General features: G+C 46.8%; 2 protein-coding genes across 3 annotated transcripts in view; one reads left to right on the top strand and one right to left on the bottom strand.

Annotated features, from left to right (window-relative positions):
• The window catches only part of tcf7l1b (transcription factor 7 like 1b), a 611,697-nt gene that overhangs the window by 295,684 nt on the left and 289,811 nt on the right, over positions 1-26,202 (top strand). The gene's annotated exons all lie outside the window — the stretch shown is intronic.
• Positions 289-20,453, bottom strand: lgi3 (leucine-rich repeat LGI family, member 3). 2 transcript variants are annotated; one of them, XM_048980056.1, is made up of 10 exons: positions 20,255-20,453; positions 14,875-15,081; positions 12,177-12,248; positions 11,012-11,083; positions 8,908-8,979; positions 7,955-8,026; positions 7,272-7,441; positions 4,228-4,392; positions 3,313-3,403; positions 289-3,117 (listed from the first exon to the last, which is right to left on the bottom strand). In XM_048980056.1, the coding sequence occupies exons 2-10, from the start codon at positions 15,072-15,074 to the stop codon at positions 2,388-2,390; spliced, it is 1,644 nt and encodes a 547-aa protein (XP_048836013.1). In that variant the 5' UTR covers positions 15,075-15,081; positions 20,255-20,453; the 3' UTR covers positions 289-2,387. The 2 variants fall into 2 exon arrangements, with proteins under 2 accessions (XP_048836013.1, XP_048836014.1); XM_048980057.1 differs by lacking the exon at positions 20,255-20,453 and adding an exon at positions 19,137-19,214.

Here is a 26,202-nt window from a genome sequence, read left to right on the forward strand (position 1 = left end):
TCGCCTTGCCCTTCCTGATGATATAATTTGCTGGGCTGGAGGGGAGGTTCCCATGGTAAAATTTGCTGAGGGGGTTTAATTTTTAATTTGTGTATTCAAGTGCTCCCCGGGAAAGTGCCGAGCAATTCAATCTGCGGCAGAAGAAGAGCATTATTACCACATGAGATAACCCATTAGGCCTGGTAAAACACCATGAGAGGAAGGAGATATGCAGGTAATAGTCTGTCCTGTCAGTACTGGAATTTCATTACAGGGATTTTGATAATAACGGGAAGGCAGAAGCATCACTAACGCTGTATTTGATTAATTTTATTAGTCACCATGACAATATTGTCCATGAACACACAGAAAGCCCAAGCAGTGAGAACAGCCTGTTTCTGCATTAATATATTAAAAAAGAAATCAACAGTCATGTTTTACCAATAGCTCCAAATGTTGGGACAATCAGATAAATTATGCAGCATATTACAGTCAGTATGAGAAAAAACAGTCTCATGCTATTTAAGAAGTTCTCATTCTGGATATTTGTAACAGTCACATTTACCAGTTTAAAAGCATTATGTTTCTCATTAACGCTTATTGAATACTTTAAGAACACAGCGGGCAAAATTGTAACAACAAGTGCATCTGCATAATTTCACTGTAGTTGTCATTCTCTTTTTACAATGTTAGTTTTGTTTACATGATCATTTGGTCTAAGTGTCCCTAACCCTCCACAGAATTCATTTATGTGGGATCATAGGTTAAAAACAGACATATCATGTTTAGTTTAGACACCATAGCATAACAGCCAAGAAAAAAAAAAGTATATATTACATATATAACCAGTTTCATTCACAACATGTTTGTAAAATTTTCTAGGTAATAAGTCATTCACGGCTATTGCTAATGAAGTGTTTGCGATACTCCACAGTGTTATTTTCAAGCCTATTGAGATCCATCATAGGCATTTATTGCATACATAGACAGGGGTAAACAACATCACTAAAAGATTTTTCCACAAAGACTTTTATCCCTGGTTTCCCAGCAATGCCAAATACCAGCAGTGAGCATATACAGTAAATAATCAAAATGAAATCAGATTAAACAATCTGAGGCAACTCAGTCAAATTGTAAAAAATTCTTCTGTTTGTCACCCTCTACTCCAAAATTGAAACACTAACAATGTTTTATGATGATGTTAACTTTTAATAACCTTTAAATGAACAATTCATGGGGTTAAACTATTTAAGACACGGTTGTCTTCCACTACACAAGAGGAGCCTGCTTTTTTATGATCTTGGAAAATCAAGACGTGAAATGAGTATTACTAAGCAAACTGATATATGGCACACAGGACAGGCTGCTGAGTCCTGGAAAGCTACAATGAAAATCCCGACAGTAATGATCGGGAACTGCAAGATTCCCTAGCGCTACCAAGCTCACTCACTTCACTGAAAGATGAAGGCCCCCCACTGGCAGGATCGTCTGACATTACATCAGGTATTACAGGAGCGTTAACCGGTGAGGATTAAAGAGAAGAGACAGGCCAGGGGGAAGAAGCAAAGCTGTGAAGAAGATTAAAGTCTGCAGCGAGCACAGATGTAACACGCTGCTTTCATCCCTCCGCTCCGGTCCACAGGAATGTGCATGTTCACTGGCTTTGAGAACATTCTCATCTCTCATCAGTCTGACGAGTCAAAACTTCTGTCACACAAGTGGAATGGTGGAATAACATTTGATTAGGTTTAATGAGCCGTGTTATTTTCATATTAAAAGTATACAAACACAGCAAACCCCTTTCATAAGTGGCCAGGGTGTTTGTCATGCTTTACTTACATTTCTTTTAATATATATAATAATATATATATAATAATATATATATAATAATATATAAATAAATAATCTTTAATATATAGGATTAAATGGTAAATGTGTGTATGTTGCCTGTAGTTTTACATGTATTTGCTGACACTTATAAGACCAATGATAGAGCTTTAATTCAGGGGTCAATAATTTGCCATTCATTTTCAAATTGAGTGTACTGAATATGTTTTCAAGATAGCAAACTGTACTTTAAATATGTAATTCATGTCTTCGCAATAGGAGGTACCGTGGTTTCACTGGGTAAATCAAGGTATTTGATTGACAAAATTGTGGAAAAAAAATTACTGTACATCTTTTAGTTTTCTTCATAAACAGTTTTGAACTGGATTATATTGCTTTTGCTTAAATTAACCTTTCCATGTTATAACAATATCAAAAGAGTGCTTTTGGGAGTCCAGACCACAAACCCAGGATCTTCGGAGGGTTTTTTGAAATAGAGAAGAATTGGTCAGTTAAGTTCCAGAATTGAGAGCTTCCCCACTACCACCAAACCCTTGATTACTCGGCATTAAACTTGGGGCCTACTTAGCACTCAGGTCTACTAGGAGGTGCTGATAGGCCAAGGAGTCACCCTTAAAGCTGGCAGCCAATAGGATGTCTTTGTTGTCAATGGACACCAGACTAAAGGCCCGGGGTGCTCTAATGTTGAGCTCCTGGAACGGCTGGAAGCGTTGGGCAAGTTCATCCCACAGGTAGACCCTGGAGAAGGAAAAATCGCTACCCAGGAGGAGGTACTGACGTGGGCCAACGGTGAAGGGGTAAACGGACATGGAGCCTCGGGAGGGGAGGGTCTGAATCTCCACAAAGCGCTGGGGGTCCCAGCGCAGGATCTTGGAGTCGCCGATGAATCTTGTCAGGCAGAGATAGAGCACCTTGCGCACCCAGAAGTGCTTGACCATCTGCACGTCCGCTGTGCCGATGATTTGGGAGTGAAAGGCAAATTGCCGTTGGCTGCGGTTCCACTGATACACCACCGGGGACTGCGAGGCGCTGGACAGGATGACGCGGGGCTTGCCGTCTACCTCCAGGAACTCCACGTGGGTGTCGCGGTGCCAGGGGTGCAAGGACTGGTGAGAGTAGAAGCCGTTGCGGTTCCATCGGTATAGGCTGGTAGTGCCCGCTTTGGAGCTGTCAGCCACAGCGAAGTACCAGTCTCCTTCCAGCTGGAAGGTCTCCACGAAGTTAGGCTTACGGACACGGGTGGTGTCGATGTCCTGAATCTTTACGAATCGCTGAGGGTCCTCCTCCCACCTGCCAGAAATCGACTGTTACATTCATGGGCTGAAACTCTCATGCTCCGAAGATTAATTGGATCCTTAGTGAATTATTTAATTGGATAGACACATTTTAAAATGTTAATTTTAACGTCACTAGCTAGATGCTTATTTTTTGCAACATCAGGAATCGTATCTATCATGTCTATCTGCAAAGGCAGTGGACACTCACTTGTAAATATGGGAGCCTCCAAACAGTTGAGCCACCACCACATACAGAGTGCTGTTGATAACCACAGGCTTGCAGTAGACTGCTGAGCGTGCTGAGACAGACAGACAGACAGACAGGCAGACACACTCAGATATCAGATACTTTACCTACATTAAATAAGAAGATAAGAGGAAGCCTTCCATGAAATAAACACACATTTATTTTAAACCATTCTCCAATTAAATCTGTACTGATTAAATGCTTTAATTACAGTTGGTGAAGCCATTTATCAGGCTGCAGCGTTTCCCCGAGAGTTCTCCTGCGCCCCCCAGTGGCAAACCGATGCATTGTGGCCACAAGTGACAGAGGAACCCAGTTTTTTACATTTATGCATGACCATCAGTACAATAACAGAAGAAACGCTAGTATTTTTTTTACCAAACATGAAAAAAATTCTCATTATGGCTTGGAATCTTCCCATATAGAAAAATTCAAATAATGAAAACATACAACAAAAAAACAGGGACCCCCTAATTAATAGCATTTGGAAAATGAAGCAAACGGCAGCTCATATAGCATTGTGTTCTTTAAAATCCGTTTGGGGAGTTGTTTTGTATTTCTTTGGGGGAAAACACTCAGAACAGCGAAGGACGCTCAGCCTTTACGAATCACTGAGGGCCCCCCCCAACCTGCCAGAAGGTGACTGTTATATGGGCTAAAACTCTCATGTTCTGAAGATGAATTTGATTCTAATTAAAATGATGATTTACCTTCACTATTCAGATGCCCCAGATCCACTACTCTATACACCTACTAGTTTGTACATATAGACACGCAACAATAATTCCTGTTTGTTGTAAAGCAGATCTTAGAATTCACACAACACTGAGAATGACTAGAGCAGCATCTGGGAGAATGATACACGAGGAGACTTACACGTGATGTTGTGGTACTTCCTGAAAACCATCTCCACGTGGTCCCAGATGTACAGCATGCAGATGCCTGTGTCTGGCTGAGCAAACACCACAAACTGGTCCCCATTGAACTCATAGGACTCCACGGACACAGACTGGAATGGGAAGGTCTCATATACAGCAAAGTCTGAAGCGAGAGGGGGGCGACAAATCAGCAATGCCAGGTTCAGGCGGTTCGTCATGCACATTACTGGCTGTAAAATGTAAGAAGAGTTACTGTTAAATGCCTAGTAAAGTGAAGAATAACAGCAATATGGTACATCCATCCATCCATACTGTACATCCATCCATCCATCCATCCATACTGTACATCCATCCATCCATCCATACTGTACATCCATCCATCCATCATCCATCCATACTGTACATCCATCCATCCATCCATACTGTACATCCATCCATCCATCCATACTGTACATCCATCCATCCATCCATCCATCATCCATCCATTCATACTGTACATCCATTCATCCATACATACATACTGTACATCCATCCATCCACCATCCATACTGTACATCCATCCATCCATCCATCCAGCCATCCATTCATACTGTACATCCATTCATCCATACATACATACTGTACATCCATCCATCCACCATCCATACTGTACATCCATCCATCCATCCATCATCCGTCCATACTGTACATCCATCCATCCAGCCATACATCCATTCATCATCCATCCATCCATACTGTACATCCATCCATCCATACATACTGTACATCCATCCATCCAGCCATCCATACTGTACATTCATCCATCCATCCATACTGTACATCCCTCCATACATACTATACATCCATCATCCATCCATACATCCATCCATACATACTGTACATCCATCCAGCCAGCCATCCATCCATACTGTACATCCATCCATCCATCCATCCATCCTTCCATCCATCCATACTGTACATCCATCCATGCATACTGTACATCCATCCATCCATCCAGCCATACATCCATCCATACTGTACATCCATATATTCGTACATACATACATACATACATACATACGCACCAGACTATCCAGCACAAGGGTCTTGGAGTGCCCTGTAGAGGCATAGTAATAATACAATAATAACTGCTGGTTGTCTTTTTTTTTGGGGGGGGGGCTGAGTGTTGTATAAGGCAAGGTTTCCAGGGCATGTGGTATGGGGATGGGGGGTCCAAGGTAACACTTTGTCAAGGGACCCAGAATTTCTAGCGATGTAGCCTATCCCAGGACACACAGGACGGGGGACACTCTTTGTGGCAGTGTTTCCCAACCCAGGGACCGGCAGCAAAACATGGACTGTCTGGAAGGGAGCTCCAAGGGAGCAAAAAGTGGACTGTCTGGATGGGATCTCAGAGGGAGCAAAAAGTGGACTGTCTGGAAGGGAGCTCAGAGGGAGCAAAAAGTGGACTGTCTGGAAGGGAGCTCTGAGGGAGCAAAAAAGTGGACTGTCTGGAAGGGAGCTCCAAGGGAGCCAAAAAGTGGGCTGTCTGTAAGGGAGCTCCAAGGGAGCAAAAAGTGGACGGTCTGGAAGGGAGCTCCGAGGACCAGACTGGTAAACATTGCTTTGTGGGATACTGATACAAACCTTTCTGACCTTGATGAGATAAACCGGTTCTAAACTTTGGGCATCCCAGACATCATAACATCCATCCATCCATCCATCCATCCATTTTCCAAACCGCTTATCCTACTGGGTCGCGGGGGGTCCGGAACCTGTCCCGGAAGCAATGGGCACGAGGCAGGGAACAACCCTGGATGGGGTCCAGCCCATTGCAAGGTACACTCACACACCATCCACTGACACATGCACACCTACGGGCAATTTACCAACTCCAATTAGCCTCAGCATGTTTTTGGATTGTGGGGGGAAACCGGAGTACCCAGAGGAAACCCCACGATGACATGGAGAGAACATGCAAATTCCACACACAATGTAACCCAGGCGGAGACTCGAACCCGGGTCCCAGAGGTGTGAGGCAACAGTGCTAACCAGTGCACCACCATGCCGCCCCCACATCATAACATTTTCCTTCTAAAGCTTTTTAAATATGTTGACCTTCAGTTTTATAATTTTGTCTTGAACTGCTATGAATGCTGGTAGAGACTTAACAAATTATATTATATCGAGAAGGTTATCCATGCCTTTATCTATTCTTCTATCACCTGTACATAACTTTCCGAAATCTTCATTTTCATCAGGAGTTATGTAAGAGAATTTCCCCACGGGATTAATAAAGTAATTCTGGTTCTGATTTTATAACCTCCCGGTTGGATTATTGCAATTCATTATATTTTGGAATTGATCAATCCCAAATTCATGGTCTGCAGTTAGTGCAAAACACAGCACCTTGTCTCCTCACTGGTAAGCGTAAGCACAACCATATTTCTCCAATATGGGCCTCGCTTCACTGGCTACCTGTGAGGTTTTGAATTGAGTTTAAAATGTTGTTGATTGTTTTAAAGCACTGAATGGGCTGGCACCCAAATATCTCACTGAACTGCTACACTTTTATACTCCGGGCAAAGCACTTAGGTCATCTCGTCAGCTTCTGCTCAAAGACCCTAAGACCAGGCTGAAGACCAGGCTGAAGACCAGAGGCCCCTAGGCTTTGGAATAACCTACTTTGGCACGTTAGATCTGCCTCGACTCCGGAAACGTTTAAATCTTCTCTGAAGATACATCTTTTCTCGATGGCATTTAATTTAGCATGAGTTGGCATAAAATGCTCTGAGTCCGTTGTTCTTCATTTTATGTTTCTTATTTGATGTTTTTAATTGTGTTTAATGATGTGAACCTGTACAGCACTTTGGCCAACCTTGGTTTAAATAAACTGTGATTTGATATTTATGAGAACCAAAAAGCAAATAAATCTCATTCCTAGACAGTAAGAATCTAAGAGCCGACATCTAAGCGAGTCCAGGCTTGAATGTGTGCAGGGTAGGAAGGGGAATAGACGGAGGACCGGAGATGAGGGCCAGGCTGACCCCCAAAAGGACGAACCAGCACTGATGCAGTTGAAGTCCCGCGGGGTGAGGTCCTGGATGCGGCGTCCCTGGAACTCGAAGGGGCTGGCACAGTAGATGGCAGGAACTGAGGTATTAGTCTTCTCAATCCAGTCTACCAGCCACTTGATCTTGCAGTCACAGCGGAAGGAGTTTCCTCGCAGGTCCCTGCAGTCGCACGTCGCGGGGACATACTGAGAATCGCATAAGCCATCGATACTCCAGACCGCTGAACAGCATAGCGACACCCATAAAGACACAGAGAGCCGTGCTAACAGGGAGCGAGCGCTATATGGCCAAAAACTGTGGAATCACTCAGTACAGAGACCAGTAATGACAGTACAATACTGTATATAGCAGAACCGATAGTTGTCATAAACCGTGAGGGCATACAGTGGATAGACAATGGAAACCATGGAAACATACAGCACAGCGATGCTGGACACTGTGAAAGAGTACAAGTCAACTGGACCAAAACACAGAGGTGTTGTGGACGACAACAACAGATTCTCTAAGGGCACAAGGTCTAAACAGTGGCCTGCTGTGTCACATGAGGTCACCAGAGAGAACAATGTGGCGCAGTGCTTTGGGCTGTAGTCCCCCAGGGCCACGCATTAGGGCCCAGAGCTGCTGGAACAGGAGCACAGTGAAAGGCAGGAAGGCGAGCTAATGCATACTCACAGGTCCGTCAGGATGTCCAGGTGTTTGAAAAGGTCCCTCGGAATCATCTGTAGGTTATTATTGGACAGGGACCTGAAAGACACGGATCTGTGACTCTACTCTTATGCAGACACAAGTTCTTAACACTAGATTCCAGTAAACATTGCACACATTTTTGTTATAAATTACAAACCAGTTCTTTTTGTAATTCCTTTAAACTTCGAAATAAACTGCCCTCCGTGATGATGAACATACTCCTTATAGCTACAGCCATTCTTCAGTACATTTCCAACTCTATTCTTGCCTGAAATATCCATCCATCCATCCTGTAACCACCTAATCAGGATAGCGTTGCAAGGGCACTTGGAGCCAGGCCCAGGTAGAATGGAGCGCACTCACACCGCTATATATATATATATATATATATATATATATATATATATATATATATATATATATATATATATATATATATATATATATATATATATATATAAAAGCCAAGAATCATCAATTATTGTTTCGCTGCATAATGCTAGGCTAATTGAGGCCTTTGAAGTCATTTGGATCACGACTGGTGCAGAATACACGTATTCCCGATGTAAATGCATGGTCATCTCCCAGTTTTAACCCTGCTGTACCCAAGTAGTGCTGCAAGCCTGGACACTTGTCTTGAAGTAAGCAAGCACTCTCCTCAGATTCTATATCTACCATGACAATATTTCTCCTTCCTACTCTGAAGGCCACACAATGCAGTGGAGACAGCCAGGCTGGTGGTGCTGAACATCTCCTCCCCCCCCCCCCAAGACAGCTGAACCAAGACAGCAGCTGCACCATATCACAAAGACGTGGATTATAAAATGACTTTAGGGAATGTTTAGGAAACTGGGGCCACTTTTCTGAGAGGAGAACGTAAATGTCGCTTTGGACAAACCGTTCGCCGCGAGACCGAGAGAGACGAAGGAGGTACGCACAGGTGAGCCAGAGCTTTCAGCCCTCGGAAGGTGTGCTTGGACAGGGCCTGGATGTCATTGTTCTCGATGAACCTGGAACACAGACAGGAAGGTAGCCGTCAAGTCATTCCCATTACCCCACAGACCCAGTTGATGTTCCTTTTCATATCTTGAGTTTGGGCCCTGAAGGTCTTGGATTTTTCCTCCACTAGCAGAAGACAGGAGAAGCTGAATGCATGCAAACTCTCTGCAGGTAATATAAATATACCGAGCGTCAACGTAAACGTTAGGAGACACAGATGCTTGTGGAGATCCATCACTCCTGGCCACTCCAGGGGGCAGCGAGATGGTCTGGGGCAGTAAGAGGCCTCCGCTGACACTCCCGTCCACAGGGAGCCAGATTAAGGACACGCCAGGCCGTCAGTCCCGGGAGAGTGATCCAAGCAGAGCCTTTATAGCTTGCAGTGGCCGTTCCCAGCCGGGCTCCTTGTTTATCAAGCGCTGTCTTTTTCCTTCCTTTAAACCTCTTAGCTTAATGGTGCCCAAGTTAGTCCCGGATTCATTTATTTTATTTGAAAGCCTCTCCCTTGGGAGTCGGGGATGGGGGGGGGGGGGGGGGGCAGCCATTACTGCGGATTTCACTCAGCTGGACCGTGACGCTGTCTGAATCTTAAGTAGGATTGAGTCACTGAGGCAGTCACCTTGGGCAGGAGGAAGGCAGCGTGAAATCCGGGGGGGGGGCTTCAGTGCAGCACAGATCAGCTTTAACTTTAGGCCAACACCGAGACCCAACTTTTCCACAGAATTTAACCAGCCCCCGTAATTACTGAACACACCCTTTCCTTCAACTCTTATAACTCCCTTCGACTCCTGGGGTCTCCTCCACGAACCGAGTCGGCAAGTCGACTTTAGGACCAGCGTTCTGGTTGGGATGGGATGCAAGTTTACAACACAAGAAAAAGGCCATTGCTCTACCCATCTCCGAAACCCAGATCGGGATCCAGGATGCGAAAAAACCAAAAGATGCCAACAAGGCACAAGAGCGGAGGAGATTAAATTCTACAGAGCATGACATAAGCATTTAGAGACCATCAGGGAACACCTCTGTCAGCAGAGCAAGCGGATGTCTGCCTGAACCCCCCCCCCCCCTCCACCCCACCCACCATCAAGCACCTCGCCTACTGAAAAATACTCTTATGCATGCTTCAGATGTGCAGCAAGTCGAAATTAAATATTCGATATCTGCTTGGCCGAGTGACAACCTGCTATAGCAACATACCAGCTCTGAAATGGGCCAGTTGCTAATTTTCTGATGAGAACAGCAAATGTCAGCAATTGGCTGGGTGCCACGCCAGGGGTGGGGGCTTTTCCAGAGTGGTGCACTGGCCAGCAGCAGGCTGGATGCGTCTCATGGCATAATGTCCTCATTACCATTCACAGAGGGATGCCGGCAAGGCCACAGGCAGAACAGGGCCGGACAGACCTTGGTGGAACACCCCCCCCCCCCAGGCTCTGAAGTGTAACTGGAAAAAAATGAGTCCATCTGGAAATTAATATCTCGTAATTGCTGATTAACATATTTCTCAAAACATTAGGTTGGAAAATGACTTCAGTGGCTTTTTAAGGCTTAAGAGATAATAATTATTATTTAGTATTTTAATATTTTTCCTTAGTGGCCCCACAGATAAAGAGAGCCACACCACAAGGCATTCTGACACACACTGAAACAGTTCACAGATGAACTTAATCACAGGTCGGTCTGCGCTTATGGTGCACCGACGGTAAATGAGGTGATCATTATGCTATTTAACACGACGTCATGGGTGGCTGAACAGCTAATTATACGTTACAAAGCTGACTGTCACCGTGCACACAAGTGTGAGCTGTTTCTGGTGGAGTAATTTGCATTCGTTTAAATGCAGAATGTCTATTTCTTGAAACGGACACCTTGAGCTCTTTAAAGCAGTGGCTCCCAATTCGGTCTGCGGGAATCTCCAGACAGTGCATGGTTCTGCTCCCTACTAGGGTTCGGGAGGGATCAGTTTGGGAAACGCTGCGTTAGGTGAAGAATATATCTGTTCCTTGCAAGTAAATGAACAGATAAATAGATGAATAAAAAACTCACAGGTACTGTAAGTGGGACAGGCCAGCGAAGGCGTCGTTGGCAATCACAGTGAACATGTTAGAGTTGAGCAATCTGCGGTGAGAGAGCGGGAGAGAGGAACGTGCTATCAGAACTTCTCCGCTGAAACAATGACATTTTCATTTTCATTTAATTTCAGGAAAAAGAAGAAACACTTGTCAAGTATAGGAGTAATAAATGATCTGTGGTCCTTACCAAAGACCGAGCAAACAAGGTGAGGTGTCTGCATAAATTAACCCCCTCAGAATCACATTCTACTTAGCAGTTTCCTGAAACTTATATCATCATATCATGTGCCTTGTTCTAAAATTGTGGAATATATAACCAAATATCAGAATTATACAGAATCAGCACTTGGGCTGCATAGGTGACTCCCATACTGTATGCGTTGATTAATTCATATTCCCTGGATCATTTGCAATAGAGTACGGATATATTCAGCACTAGCAATATATTTCCTTCACTTCTATATCCCGGATGTTTTTCACTGTTTTTTACATAGTAGTCCATTTTTACTGCAGTTATTCGGTATAGGAACTGTCCATGGCTAATACAAGGAATATATTTATAAACAGTGTGTTAGGCAGAATGGCTTACTGTGCTGTTTTTCCTATACGACACCCAGTGAGAGTGGAAACTTCACCGTAGTTCGAAATATAAGCTTATTTATGATTTGCCTCTCGCACCTGGGGTCAGAGTGACCCGGGGCAGCTGCTGCTTTGGTAGCGACAATGAGCTGGGCTAGAAGGCATTCAGCCTGTGGGGGAGAGAGCCTGCCTGGAGAACAGTGGTCCATTGTTCAGCCGGAGAGGACCAAAGGCCCTCTTGTCGTCAGGGATGAGAATGACACCGACGTTGACAGTGGCACTAACACTGACACAGATACCTGCGTGAGTGGGCAGCAGGCACTGCGATCGGTCGCCTCTCAAATGACAGGCCACCAAGATATCCTCACCTGCCCTAACCTGCTGCTGAACACAGGCGCTGCTGCCTTAGTCCCTCAAGGTGTCCAGAACCCTTTACCTGCTTCTGAGAGACTGAGCTCTTACTCACCAACTGTGATGTGTGCCTGCCCTAGCAGACCTATAGAGGTTCTTTGCAGTTCACCCCGGGTCCTGCAGGTGGCAGTGACAATAGGCATACTCACAGGAACTGTAGCGAGTGTAGGTGCGAGAAGGCTCCTTCTGGGATTTCAGAGAAGGCGGCATTTACTATCGTCCTGTGGGATGGGAAAGCGGAGGTCAAACGGTGATTCATCTAGGGCAGGAGTGGTCAGTCCTGTCCTGAAAGGGCTGTTATGTATGCAGGTTTTCGCTGTAGCTCCCTAATTAGATTACTAGATTAGTTTATTAGATTAGAGGACTGAGTGGCTGAAGAGTCCTCACACCTGGGTTTGAACAGCTGACCTAAAGGTTACCCCAAAAACGTGCACACACACCAGCCCTTTGCGGATAAGATTGGACACCCCTGTATAAGAAGGACGTCAAACTCCACATTTTTTGTTTGGACAAAAAAACATGGTATGCTTAATGACTTAACCAGTTCATTACATTTTGTAATGTTGTTCATTCCCTGAAAACCTTCAAAGTGAGAACAAACCAACGCATGGACACATACTCAACTGTATCTCAACAACTTCAAGGGGAAAACAAAGACTATTCATATTCTTTTTAAGTTTATTATGGGAAGGAGGGTCTTTATCAGAAGACAGTCTGTGTATTTAGAAGCAGTGGCAAGTCTAGCCGCCAGGCACAATGGCATATTCAGTGATTATGTAACCAGTGTATTGTTGAAAAACAGAAAAGCGAAAGCAAGGAAAAATAATAGTGATGCTGCGCTTATTCAAAGCTGGCATGGGCAAGAGAGCTACTAAGGAGTAGGATGCTGGGGCCATAACTCAAGACAGGGGAAGACGCTAAGTGACTTTGACAGCTTCTCTTTGAAATATATTAAGCTGGATTTACATAATGGCAGCAGCAGTGCTATGCTGAGCATTGCAGGAATGCATACAGAGCGATGCCAAAATATTTGTCAGAATTATGCGGGGAAAGAAAAATCAGGCTTCCATTGTTGGTTGATTGTTTCATTTTTGAATGCCGTTTGAATGCCCCGTTCAGAACTAGGCCTCTTATTCAGCCTGAGTGTCAGGCTATTTCCAGCTAGCAGTAGCGTTAGCGGTGAGATGTGCGCAGTGGATAGCTCCCACACTGTAGCCTTTCACTATGCGTGTCCAACAGACCAACCCAACGGAAGCTGATCCGTACAGCGAGTGAGCACAACGGATCGTGTCGTCGCCTGGGGAACCGTTCTATGCACTTAATGCACTAACTTTGAACCCTTCATGGGTGCCTGCGATTTGTGGATAGATTAATCAGTGTAAAAGTAGGACGCTGTGCTTCCTTTTTTGAGCATTCGCAACTCCCCCCCCCCCCCCCCCCGCCCAATTCTAAATGAAGCTAAGCTGCACCATATACTGACCTTACTTCCACATCTTAACGGAAAAATATACCTGATTCACGCTGGGCACTTATAAACTATTTTCCCAGGTCAATGCACAGTATTCTAACTACATCTTGAAATACATCGCAGTTAAAACATTATCAATTTTGAAATTTATGCCTGATTCCTTAATTAACTGAAGTCCCTTATAAGCAATTAGTGGTAATCAGAGAGATGCCACAGCCTTCCTTGGAGCCCCAGTCAGCCGTTGCTCCACCCTTTTCCTATAGACGCAGCCATGTTTTTGGCGGGGAGGCCGAGGTTTGCCGTGGTGACCCAGACTTAAGGCTGCGGCACAGGGTCAGGTCAAGCTCATCTGCTGCCCTCCTTCTACAGGCCAGTGTTTCCCTCCGCTGCCACATCCAGTGCAGATAGAGCAAAGGGACCATGTTTCACAAACCCGAGGTCCCACTGCAACCATGATGCACATTTTAACACACATCAGACGCATTACCACGCATACCCGAGTGCTGCGTTGCCTGACACGCACTCACACTACTTGGTACAGATTGCAGATAACGAGTTCTGCAATATTTATGAGTTGATTTAGTGTGACATTAGAAGATGCGCTCCTGCCAATACGCACCGCGTAAGGTGCTGGCCTGCGTCTGGAGCAGGTTCTCTGTCTCTGTCTGACACATAGTACTATGCTATATTTACTTTTCTAGACAAATATATAAGGTTTCACTATACAAATTTCATGATAAATTTATGGCTCACAATTATGGCTACATGGCAACAAATGATTCACATTATTTGCATTTGTACGTAGTTATGAATGTTTTCCGAGGATCAGATGACTCTTTAGCCCACAGACTTTTCCTGTCGTTGAGGGTAAAATGCGAAGGCTCTCTTTTGTGAGAGATGCTGTAACTTCATACAGGAGCATGTAACGAGATGCAGCTCGCAGAATTTCCCTGCCCATCTGTTACAACGAACGGCGTCCACATCAAACCTGCCCGGCCGATTACCAGGATATAGTTACAGAACAGTTACAGAATTCAGGGCCAGACAGGAAGTTTCTACACGCAGTTCTTCACAAAGGCAGCATGTAATCTCAGCATGATGCAAAACATTTACGAGAGAGTACAGTCGTTCCTGTAACACAGGGGGTGAATTCTCCAATAACTGGTGCCCTGCCAGTATGCAGAGAGGTCTGGGCTTATGCTCTGACCAGAAGTAAGACTGGGCAGTCTTAAAAAGGCCAGGATGAGCCCTAACCAGTATGAACAGCGTATATGGGAACAGAGAGACAGAAGGAGGAGGAGCAGAGAACCACACGACCATGGGACAGGGGACCTTTAAGGAATTTACTCACAGAACCACAGAGAAGTGAGGGTACTCACAGAGAGATGATGCCGGGTGGGAAGGTCTTGGGGATGGCCTTGGAGTCCACACAGAAGGCGCTGTCTTTTGTGCAGGAGCAGCTTGCTGGACAGCGGGGCACCTTAGGGGCCTTTTTGGCCCCAGAGAGCCCCACCAAGCAGAGCAGCAGGCAGAGGGCAGCCCACCGGCCGGACGCCCTCCCGAGCCGGGTGTCGCTCATCTTTTTTCTGGGAGGATGGAGGTAAAGAGAAACTGAGGAGGGAGGCAAACCAGGTGCCTCTTCCAGAAATGAATAAAGGGAAAAATCGCTATCAGAAATACAACGGTGACTCCGCGGAAACTGCCACTCTGCTGAATGGGAGGCTGTGCTGAGCCGAGAGAGAGAGAGAGAGCGAAGGGAGGGAGGGAGAGAGATGCAGAGGGAGGGTAGTCCCTGGCTCCGTGATGGGGGGGATGCGAGAGTGTGTGTGGCGGTGTGTCCGCAGCTCCCAGCTCGGTCTGCACCCTGTCGCCGCAGCTGTGCTCAACGGGGCGCTTGTCCGTGAAGCCGCTGACACTGAATTATTAATCACCGCCCGCACAGGAAGCCTGGTGGAGGCGGTGTTTTTTGCGGGGGGGGGGGGGTGTTCAGGTTTGGAAACAGGGGCAGGGACCTGAGATTTATGTGTGTGGTTTTGGGGCTGGTTCCCGCAGCACGACACTGAGAGCAGGATGCATTTTCACAGCAGGGACGCTGCGCTTCGCTAATGCGGGTTTACGGGGGAGCGGGACGAGCACAGAGGGGCGCAGACAGCGCAGGCTGTGCTGCATACCAAGCAGACCCCCGACCTGGTTACCCTACTGCGGCCCGCTGTTACGGAGCACCTCCCCCCCGCAATGAAGTCCAGGGCAGAGCCTCATGTGATTTTAACTCCAGCTGTGACTTTGGATTCCGGGCATCATAACACATCATCTCCAACATGATCTTCCCAGCCACAGGGCAAAACCAATTGATTTTACCATCTGTCCGCTGTTCAGATCATAAAATGCTGCATTTAAACATTTCGGTGTTACAATACATTGCATGACTGCCTATATGTGTCCATACTATATATGCAAAATTTATAAGTCTCAAGAATACTAAAATAGGCCTAATTCTGATTAATAATTTATGCACATTAGATTACATCAGAAAAGCCCTGTATAAAGTTAAATGAGCACAGGCTCCTTCCATAAGATCTGCTGCTGGACCTGCTTAAAGTAACAGAGAAAAAACATTTCAGAGAGCCACCAAACACTTTCCTTACCCCAATGTTATATCAAGTTAGTCATTAATTGTCTGTCTAGCTGGCCCCTGACAGGGGGGGCACAATCACAGCCCTGCCCCCACAGGTCTCTCAGCTCAGTCTTATTGGGTTTCGCACCAGAGCGGATCCAGTTCTGGAGAGATGACTATGTAAAAATGCCACGTATGCATGGGCATGGAGTAAACCGAGTTCACTGGAGCCTGGTGGATTCCCAGTTCTGCGCTGCATTCCCCTTTAATCGGCTTACCAGAGCCCGAGTCCTATCTGAATCTACCCGTAAAACTTTTTGGCCACGACTAAAAAATGCGCATCTAGGTACAAGTGGCTACCGTGAGGAACAAAAACTAACAGGGGCTCTCGAGGGTGGGTGTGCGGTTCGGTGGGCTAAACGTCCGTGGCTGTGTTCGGAAGGTTGCTAGTTCGAGTGTGGTATCAGCAGTCTGTCGACCCTTAACCAAGGACCTTTACTCCATGGGTGCCACAAGGTGGCTGACCCCCAAGGGTGGCTGACCCCCAAGGGTGGCTGACCCCCAAGGGTGGCTGACCCCCAAGCTTGCTTTCACCTCTATGGAGAACAAGATGTGACAAAGTAAAGAAGAGACTAACCCCACAGAGGTTAATAAAGTACCACTTCCCTATTCTACTCAAATCATCTAGATAGCACTGCCCTCTGGCCAATCAGAAAATGGATCACATTTAAGATCCTCCAGTTTTTAAAGGATAGCAGTGGCCTAGAGTTCGGCACAATCAATCTGGGAAAAAGAATTAATATATAAAATGCATTCTCACCCATTTGCAGCTGCCTATTTTACCATTTTCCTTGGTTTTCTATTTAAATCAGGCACTCGGGTGATAATCTCAGAATTCATGGAACAGACTCACTGGCAGAAATAAATTTGCAGATTCTGGAATGTTCCTCTATACAGACGCTCCTCTACTTATGAATGAGTTACGTTCCGAACGGCCGTTCGTAACTTGAAATGCTCGTAAGTCGTTATTCAACATAATTTTAAGAGTATACGCAAGTACAAAGAGCTAGGATGCTGGGAGTACATAAGCTACGTTGCTGCACGGCGGGAGTAGCGGCCAGAAGTCGTACTGGGCGGAATTGGTGCAAAGGAAAAAAAACTAATGTTGCGGACGGGAAACGGGAGCCTAATGAACACAGTTTGGCCTTACAGTCCTCTTCGTTCGTATGTCTGAAAGTTCGTAAGTTGAAAGTTCGTAAGTAGAGGAGCGTCTGTATTCCCATAAAAGAAAACATGGTGCCTTGGAATTTTCACCAGCCTCATAACCTCTCTATATGGGTTAATTGGCCAGAGCGCTGTCTTCTGACGGGGTGCTGGCTAGCGACCACCCTCTACACCACCACCCTGGTGGGATTCAAATACGCTAAGATCATTCGAACGTAATTACATGCTTCTAAAATTATCAGGGTACTACTACTAGCTAATTGAAACAAACTTGTCATGTCAGAATTCATGTCGACGATCACGTAAGTGTTTATCCACCATTTACTCACATTTTTCACAATGAATTTGATCTAATCTCTTAGTTGATTGTAGACAGATAAAGAGGTTACCTGAGAGCATCAAAGTAATCAGTCAGTCAATCTTCTGGAATGATTTCGGTTGAAATGCTTTGACATCAGGGGTGTACCTGTTCATCTGGGCCAGCTTTGGCAATACAGGAAATGGCCACAGGGGGCACTGTTGCCCACACAATCAGGGAGGACGCTGCGAGCCCAGTGAGAAGAGAGAATGGCGGTGACAGGCACGGCTCAGGGGCTTTGAGCTGTCACTGCAAGACACTAAGAACTCACAGGTCCCTACGCATGAATCCAGAAGTGGGAGAACATTCACTCTCCGCTTCAGCTATGGCCTCAGGCTGCCAGTGGTAATGCGTCAACTTAATAAATGCAGGTCCATGAAAAAGTACATGCCACACACTAGCATTAGCATAAATTAATACCAATTAGAAAAAGAAAGTGGCTTTTTTGCAGCCCTGTAAGTACTCAGGGGCCCAGCTGAGCAGCAAACATCGAGGAGCCACACAAAAACGGCCGGAGCAGAATCTACTTTGCAAACAGGATCAGGCCATTTTTATGTGAGCAGCCAGCTGCTGAGGATGTTCTACCAGTGCACAGTGGCCGGCGTACTTCCTTACACTGCGGCCTGCTGGAGAAGCAGCATCAGTTAAGGCGATGCCATATACCTGAACAAGCTCATCACGAAGGTCGGCTACATCACAGGGCTGATCCTGGACCCAGTGGTGCAGGGAGAAAGATGGGCGAAAAACTCGATAATATCATGGACAATGCTGCTCCTGTACTCCAGGGGGCACTTTCTCTTTCTCAGAGCACCTTTAGCCCTCAGCCCATTTAGCCATTTAACTGCCAGGACAGCATTGAAATACAACAACCCTAACCTAACCCAGTACATAACTACATATGATTATGTACGTTTTATATATGTCCTTTTTTATATCTTCTTATTTATCTATTCATTTTTGCACAGCCCTGTTGCCCTTTATATATCATCCTAGCATTTTGTCATGTGTTTTGCACTATGTACCTGTATCTGTGCACTTTATGTTCCTTCGCTGCAAATTTTCTCTTGGGATCAATCAAATGCGTGTTTCTATGTATGTTTGTATGTCTCTATCTCTTGTACTATTTGGTTCTTCCAAACTGAATTATATTTGTTGCTAAAAAGTATTCCAATGGCGCCCTCTGGTAGTCATACCAGTACTACAGTCTCTTTCATTGTATTTATATTACGTTTTACCTCAACACCGAGACAAAAGTTTGCAACTACATTCCGAATCGTACGCTTCGATCACAAGATGCAGGTCTTCTATCCATACCCAGAATAAAGAACGTTACCTTCGGGGGAAGAGCATTTGTTCATAAAGCATCACAGCTATGGAATAAACTTCCTATTAGTGTTCGGAACTCAGACACAATCTTTGCTTTTAAGTCGAGGCTTAAGACTTACCTCTTAAGACTTTTCCAGTCTTTTGGATAGTAAAATCCTTTTTCTAAGGTGAATGGGCAATTTGGAGATTCATAGTCATTTGAGATTAAAGGGGAAAGGGGGGATTGGTGCTGTCGTCCTGCCAATCTCGCCGATCACTTAAGCTGTGGACGGTAGGTTGGGTCGACGCCAAAACCCCTGGAAACCCTCATGCCTGTGCTTCCTTCCAGGTCTCTCTTTTAGCCACGCTGCCATAGTTACTCTAGTCCTGCCGGAGGTTAGGTTAGGTGTAGGGCAATGACTCTTCTCCATCTTCTCTTTTCTGAGCTGATACCGAACCGACTCTACACCATGTGAACCAGCACCTGGACTCCTGGAGAGAACAACATGAACCCAACTGGGACTTCATAACTCTATGAACTCTAATGAATCTCAGTATAAATACAGTTTCATGCTCCCGGTCGCCCAGAGGAGGATGGGGTCCCCTTCCGAGCCTAGGTTCCTCTCAAGGTTTCTTCCTACTAGAGAGAGTTTTTCCTTGCCACTCAGGCTTGCTTGGTGGGGTTCTGGCCAGTTAAATGTAAAGTGCTTTGTGACAATGACTGTTGTTAAAAGCGCTATGTAAATAAAATTGAATTGAATCGAATCGAATCGGTGGTTCCTTAGTCGATGAGGAATTCCAGTCCCATGCACTCAATGAGTCACTGAAACAAAGTGAAAGTTCCCCAAATGAATCAGAGAGAACAATTTGCGTATGAAATACGTTTGTATTTAGCGAGGCAGGAGGCATTTGTGAGAGGAGCCCATTAAACTCGGGGGGAGAATTGAGCTATTGGCTCAGGAATTTCTTTCCAACTGTTTCTTCTCTCTCTGTTTTTTTTTCCACTCCGTCTATTTCTCTGTCTCTCTATGTCTCTCTGCCTCTCTCTCTCTCCCTCTCCCTCATTCACATTGCCAGTGACAGCTGGGCTTTTGGAAAGAGTCTGTTTAAATTCAAAACCTCTGTTGTCCCGGAATGGCTTTGGAGCCAAAAAGAAGAAAAAAAATCCGTCTCCTCTAAACTAACAAACAAAATGAAAGTCGCGTACAGAGGGGGCCTGGCATGGGAGTAGCCCTCCCTCTCCAGAGACCCCTCTTACCTGCTATAGATGTGCGGACTCAGCAGGACCTCTCGGCTCTCCGGACTGGGCTTAGCAGCGATGGCGTTGATGTCGACCCCTGGGGCTTCCGGATTTTGGGACACCACCGCAGCATGACAATCTCCACAGCTTCCTCTGCCATTTGAGAGGCTCTGAGCGCAGACCCAGCTGCCTGAGAGAAGGTCTCTGTTCCCGATCTCACATCTGTGCCACAAATCAGTCGGGGGAACGTCCAGATATGAGTAAGGAAGGGGCTTACTGTCTCTGTGAGGTCACAGTAGAGTCTCAACACCCTTAGGGTAAACCCTGGTAAAATGAGTCAATTTCCCTTCCCTGAACACCACTGACACACTCGCACATTTATGGATGTTATTCAACTTCCCATAACATGTCACCAGCAAGGAACAAACTGAAAAATAATAATGACTCATAAGGTGGCAGTCATCAAGGGTGGCCCAGTCCGTCTGCTCAGGAGATGGTCATGAAGACACGATGGGAACCTTCTGAAGAACGTCAGAGCTAGTGAGACTGGACAGCAGTCATGTCATTTTGCATTCACTTCATCCAGATGACCCAGATTCACGTCGAAGGGCATTTTAGAATCTTTCATAATAAATGCCTATTGTATTTGTATTACAGTATAACAGAAAGCTGGTCCTCAACACAATTCCTACAGGTCTCAGAGGAAAAGGTCCTATTCCTGTTTATATGACCTAAGCCTCAGCTTTTCATTCCGTTTTATGAGGATAAACTGTTACTTTAAAAACGGAAAGGGGTATTTTCCCCATAACCTGATCTGAAAGGGCATAGTGTGAAATCATTCAACATTAGTTGCATCAAAAAAAACTTCCAAACACAATTCATTTAAAATGAATGGAGGTCCAGACATGACTGATGTGATTAGTGGGCAGCAACGCAATAACCCTGCTGTGATTTATGCCCTTGCCGGTGTCTTAGGGCACAGCCTGTCACTCTTAGTGGCTCTTTCCTGGGGATAGATAGGCCGGGGGGCCACGGCCAATGGGGAGTAATACCCAGGGTCACTGTCACCCCCCCCTCACAGAGTCCATCTGTGATCCCATTACCATTGAACTAGGGAGGGTCATTTGCCACACTGAGTCCAATAGGACTGATAAAACCTGTCATGCTCATCACCCAACTTCGAGGAATGAGTCTTTTGCTCTCAGGTCTACCTTATGGTAGATGGTGCGTGTCAATCACATATTAATGCAGATGTAGATTTACACAGACCTTCTAGAAAGCCGCTACATCATGAACTAATGTAACAGTAAGCAAATCATATATAAATAAGCATGTTATTTCATCCAAGGTAACAGCCGTAAATCTGTGCAACAAGCCTTCTTTTTTAGTGATTTTCAGTGATCCCTTTAACCAGAATATGACCTTGGACATCTTTCACTTCACTCAGAGCACTCTGCTCTGCCAGTTAAGGACTTTTACTGCTTTCCACCCGGTCCTGGTTTTGCCCCCACGCAGTCCGGTCATTTTCAGCCATTTTCCGCTCCTGCCCAATTTCACAGCAGAACGGGAAGCCAGCAGACCTTTGAAACTTCACAGAAAAAAATAAATAAAGACTGCGAGTGCAAGTTTATACAAACCGAAAAATGATTATATGTCCTTACGCAGCCTGTGATAAATATCTAAAGCATGCGGCACTGTTGAATCCTGCATTCAGCTGAATGAAATACTCTGGTGTCAGAAGGCCAAAGTAATTATGGACATAAAGCTCTCGCAAACAGAGTCGATCATGCTGTGAGCTCTAACGTTTCACATCCTTTGCCGCTCAGACCTTGTCGTTTCCCTTTTCAGTTTGGGGATGTTTCATGAGCTTCTACAATGGTTCTGTTGACCGGCTCCCTCTCTGGGCCATGGATTGTGGACTGCAGAGGAGCACCTACCCCAGAAGGCAGCCCCGCAGCTTGCCCGCCCCCCCCCCCCCGGATAAATGTGGTCAACCCCAGCCCGAGGTCCTCCGGCAGACAGGAAGGCAAACGCGGGGTTTATCGCATTTGGGTTTTCTCGGCACAATGATGGCAGTAACCAAGCCCTGGCGCCCTGGAAGCGCAGGTTAATCCTGCCTGACGAGGAGCATGATGGGCTTCGGGGGGGGGGGGGGGGGGGGGCAGTCAGGAGAGAGACAGAACCAGAGCTGAAGCTCATCACATCCCATTTGGGGCTGCGGCCGAAAAAAAAAAAAAAAACATTGACGGGTCGATTGATGGAAAGCTTATTGGGAAGGAGCAGATCTGTGTGCGGGGGTGACGACCGCGAGAGACTCCCCAGCGATGACCCCTGCTCGCCCAGCGCCCCCCTACGCTCTTGATTCACACCCACTCCATCACATCCAAAAGTGTAGCAGTGACGGGATTCATTTACAGCCTATTGTCAGCAAACAAAAGGCAGAAATAGGCCGGGCCCAGTGGAACCGCCCCCCCCAGCAGGGACACCCATCATTCGGCCTGCACAGGTACATGTGGCTTCATGTCACAAAAAAAGAAGAAAAGAAAACCATCCCCAGCTTCTCTAGCTACAGCAGGGGCTCACAGGTGCTGCTTTGCTGTGTTTCTTCCCAAACTGACTTTGAGAGCCCCAACCCCCGATCGCCTTTACAGGATTCAGGATGCGCGCTCTATTGTACGTGGTCACTGGGAACTACAGCCGGCATCACGGCCAGCGAGTTCATGAGCCATGAGTTCATGTATTATCCAGTGTTTGCCTAAGGGAGACCCACCCCAGAGCAAAAAATACATCTGTTTGCCGGAGTACTTTTAGAAGCGTGTTATTTACTCTCGGTGGAGGGAAACGGTGTCTATATACACCCCCGAATGTGACCGTCAGTGTTTGCAGAACCTGGCCGCCCGCTAATTAGCACTTATGTAACGCTGCGCTGTCTGTCAGATAATAGGTGGCGGCGTGTCACTCGATGGTGAGCGCTCAGGTGCGAGGCTGGGGAGCTGGGGGGGGATAGGAGCCCCATAGGGGGATAGGAGCCCCATAGGGGGATGCCTGTCCATCAGAGATTAAGCAGTGACAGGAGTCACAGAAGCAGCAGGACCCGTATTTTTTTCTCTGTAGTACTGCAGGATGCAAACAGCCCGGATTCATCTCGTAACCATGGGAACGTCAGCATGCTCTTTTGTTAAAGCTGACCTCTGCCTTGGACGTGGCACAGACCAGCCGGTGGCGTTAACCGGGATGCCATCCTGCAGTGGCCATTTGAGTGGGCACCAGTGTTGGAATTATCTTCGAGGCCACGGTGCTGGTGCTGGTGACAATGCATGCCCACCCCCCCTGCGCCCCCATAGTCATGCCCCATGACCAGCCCAGTCTCAGAAGGCTCCAATGCAGGTTCTCCTACCTCTCACTCTCCTCGATGACAATCCTTGATAGCTATTCGAGACCAGGAATACATCATTATATCAGCAGCAACTTTCTGGACAAAAAAAATACTTAAAATTTAATGTTTAAAAACTACAGTTGCTACAATAATTTACAGCTTGCTGTTAGCTGCTGAGTCACTAAAAGACAGGCAAGAAAAACAGGCAAGAAATGAGCACTTTGGATACATTCAAAGTAGGTGGGGGGGGGGGGGGGGAGCCTTTCATGCATTTCCATACCGCTAATCCAGCAGAAGGGTGCAGGGAGCCTGGAACCGATCCCGGGAAGCACAGGGCCCACGGAACCGATCCCGGGAAGCACAGGGTCCACAGAAACGATCCCGGGAAGCACAGGGCCCACGGAACCGATCCCGGGAAGCACAGGGCCCACGGAACTGATCCCGGGAAGCACAGGGCCCACGGAACCGATCCCGGGAAGCACAGGGTCCACAGAAACGATCCCGGGAAGCACAGGGCCCACGGAACCGATCCCGGGAAGCACAGGGCCCACGGAACCCATCCCGGGAAGCACAGGGTCCACAGAAACGATCCCGGGAAGCACAGGGCCCACGGAACCGATCCCGGGAAGCACAGGGTTCACGGAAACGATCCCGGGAAGCACAGGGCCCACGGAACCGATCCCGGGAAGCACAGGGCCCACGGAACCGATCCCGGGAAGCACAGGGTTCACGGAAACGATCCCAGGAAGCACAGGGTCCACGGAAACGATCCCGGGAAGCACAGGGACCACGGAACCGATCCCGGGAAGCACAGGGCCCATGGAACCGATCCCGGGAAGCACAGGGCCCACGGAAACGATCCCGGGAAGCACAGGGCCCACGGAACCGATCCCGGGAAGCACAGGGCCCACGGAACCGATCCCGGGAAGCACAGGGTTCACGGAAACGATCCCAGGAAGCACAGGGTCCACGGAAACGATCCCGGGAAGCACAGGGACCACGGAACCGATCCCGGGAAGCACAGGGCCCGCAGAACCGATCCCGGGAAACACAGGGCCCGCGGAACCGATCCTGGGAAGCACAGGGCCCAGAGAGGGGACAATGGGGTTGGGATTCCACTCGTTTCATGCTTTTTCGCTGGAAAAATCCAAACTAAACATGTAATGGCTAAAGATTTCAAATATGGCTTTGGGACTCCTTTCGGGATTGGCTTAGAAGGATTTCGAGCAAAGGGAAAGAGCAGACGAATGGATGACAATGATGTTCCTAGAGATAACTGCACATTCACGTTTTCGAGTTCTCATGCTGCAGTCGCTCCACTCAGTTTTCCTGCTGCTGTGTGGCGAGTTCCCGCTGGATGGAAAGGCTGAACTTCATAGCCAAATGAAAGATGAAGAATGAAAGCAGGCCACGATCGGCCCTTTCTCGAGGCGCCAAACTGCCAACCCAGCTTTAGTACTTTGTGTGTCGCTGCATTACACACAAACTGAACTCTTTTGTTTACAGTGATCAGGGAGCAGCTGGACACCATGGTGATTAATGGCACCGACGTTTGGGCCGCTTAGCACCACATGCTATCAGATGCGGGTTATTTCAGTCGCCACGAGACATTGCTATAAACGGCAAGCAAATAAACAATTAAATGAGGTAAGCAGCTCTCCAAGCAAGGCCTATAATTTTAACGCCCACTGGTGAAGATGGTGAAATAAAATGTTTCAAATTCAATTACCCTCTTTTTATTTACTGTTGCCAAATAAAATCCAGTTACTGCAGCAGCCCAGGATGCATGGAGCTTTGATATGATTTATGACTGAGAGCAGATGAATAAATCACAGTTCGAGTTCAATACGGTTCCTTTAAGCTGAACAAAGTGTTGTGGACGTGGCCGTGTAATATTACATACCAAGACCAAACCTTGTTCTGTTGAAGTGACCAGCAACTTGATTCCACTTTTGGAAAACTGTGTTCAGTGACACGGGCAGTAACACGAGTCTTACCCTGGAGAGTGTGGCTATCCCCCGCATGGAAAGCAGCCCTACGCACACCCTAAGGCGCAAGATACACCTGAACTGCAGGCTTTTGTCTTCTCAGAGGAAACCGGGCTGCTCACAATAGAATGATGGGCAGACAATATGCGGCTCAAACTGCGAATCGTCACGGTGTTATTGCAGCATCAGTTACGATGATCGCGGACGTACACTGACCCCAGTAAGCACACTGTCCAACAGAGACACACCAACACAAACGGATACCTTGTGCTTTTGCATCCATTGTGTATTGCCTCTTCACTACACCGTCATATTTTAACCATCCTGTTGGCAATGGAGAGACAGCCTCCTGTCATCGAGCCTCATCTAGGTTCTCTCCATGCCCGCCTGCTGGTCCATTTGCCTTCCGTGCCGAATTAGCCGTCGTGACACGCGGTCAAGATGGCTCCTCTTAAAGCAGACTGAAATTTATCCAGAGCTTACTTTCAACATGGGTGGGGGGGGACGACATGCGTCACATGAGGCATGGTAAGACGTAAAAAAAACAAAGAGAGCGCGTGTGGATCTGTCTGACGCCAACACACAGAGCTCGTGGGGAAGAT

This window comes from Brienomyrus brachyistius, chromosome 2, assembly GCF_023856365.1.
Source record: "Brienomyrus brachyistius isolate T26 chromosome 2, BBRACH_0.4, whole genome shotgun sequence".
NCBI classification, from domain to species: domain Eukaryota; kingdom Metazoa; phylum Chordata; class Actinopteri; order Osteoglossiformes; family Mormyridae; genus Brienomyrus; species Brienomyrus brachyistius.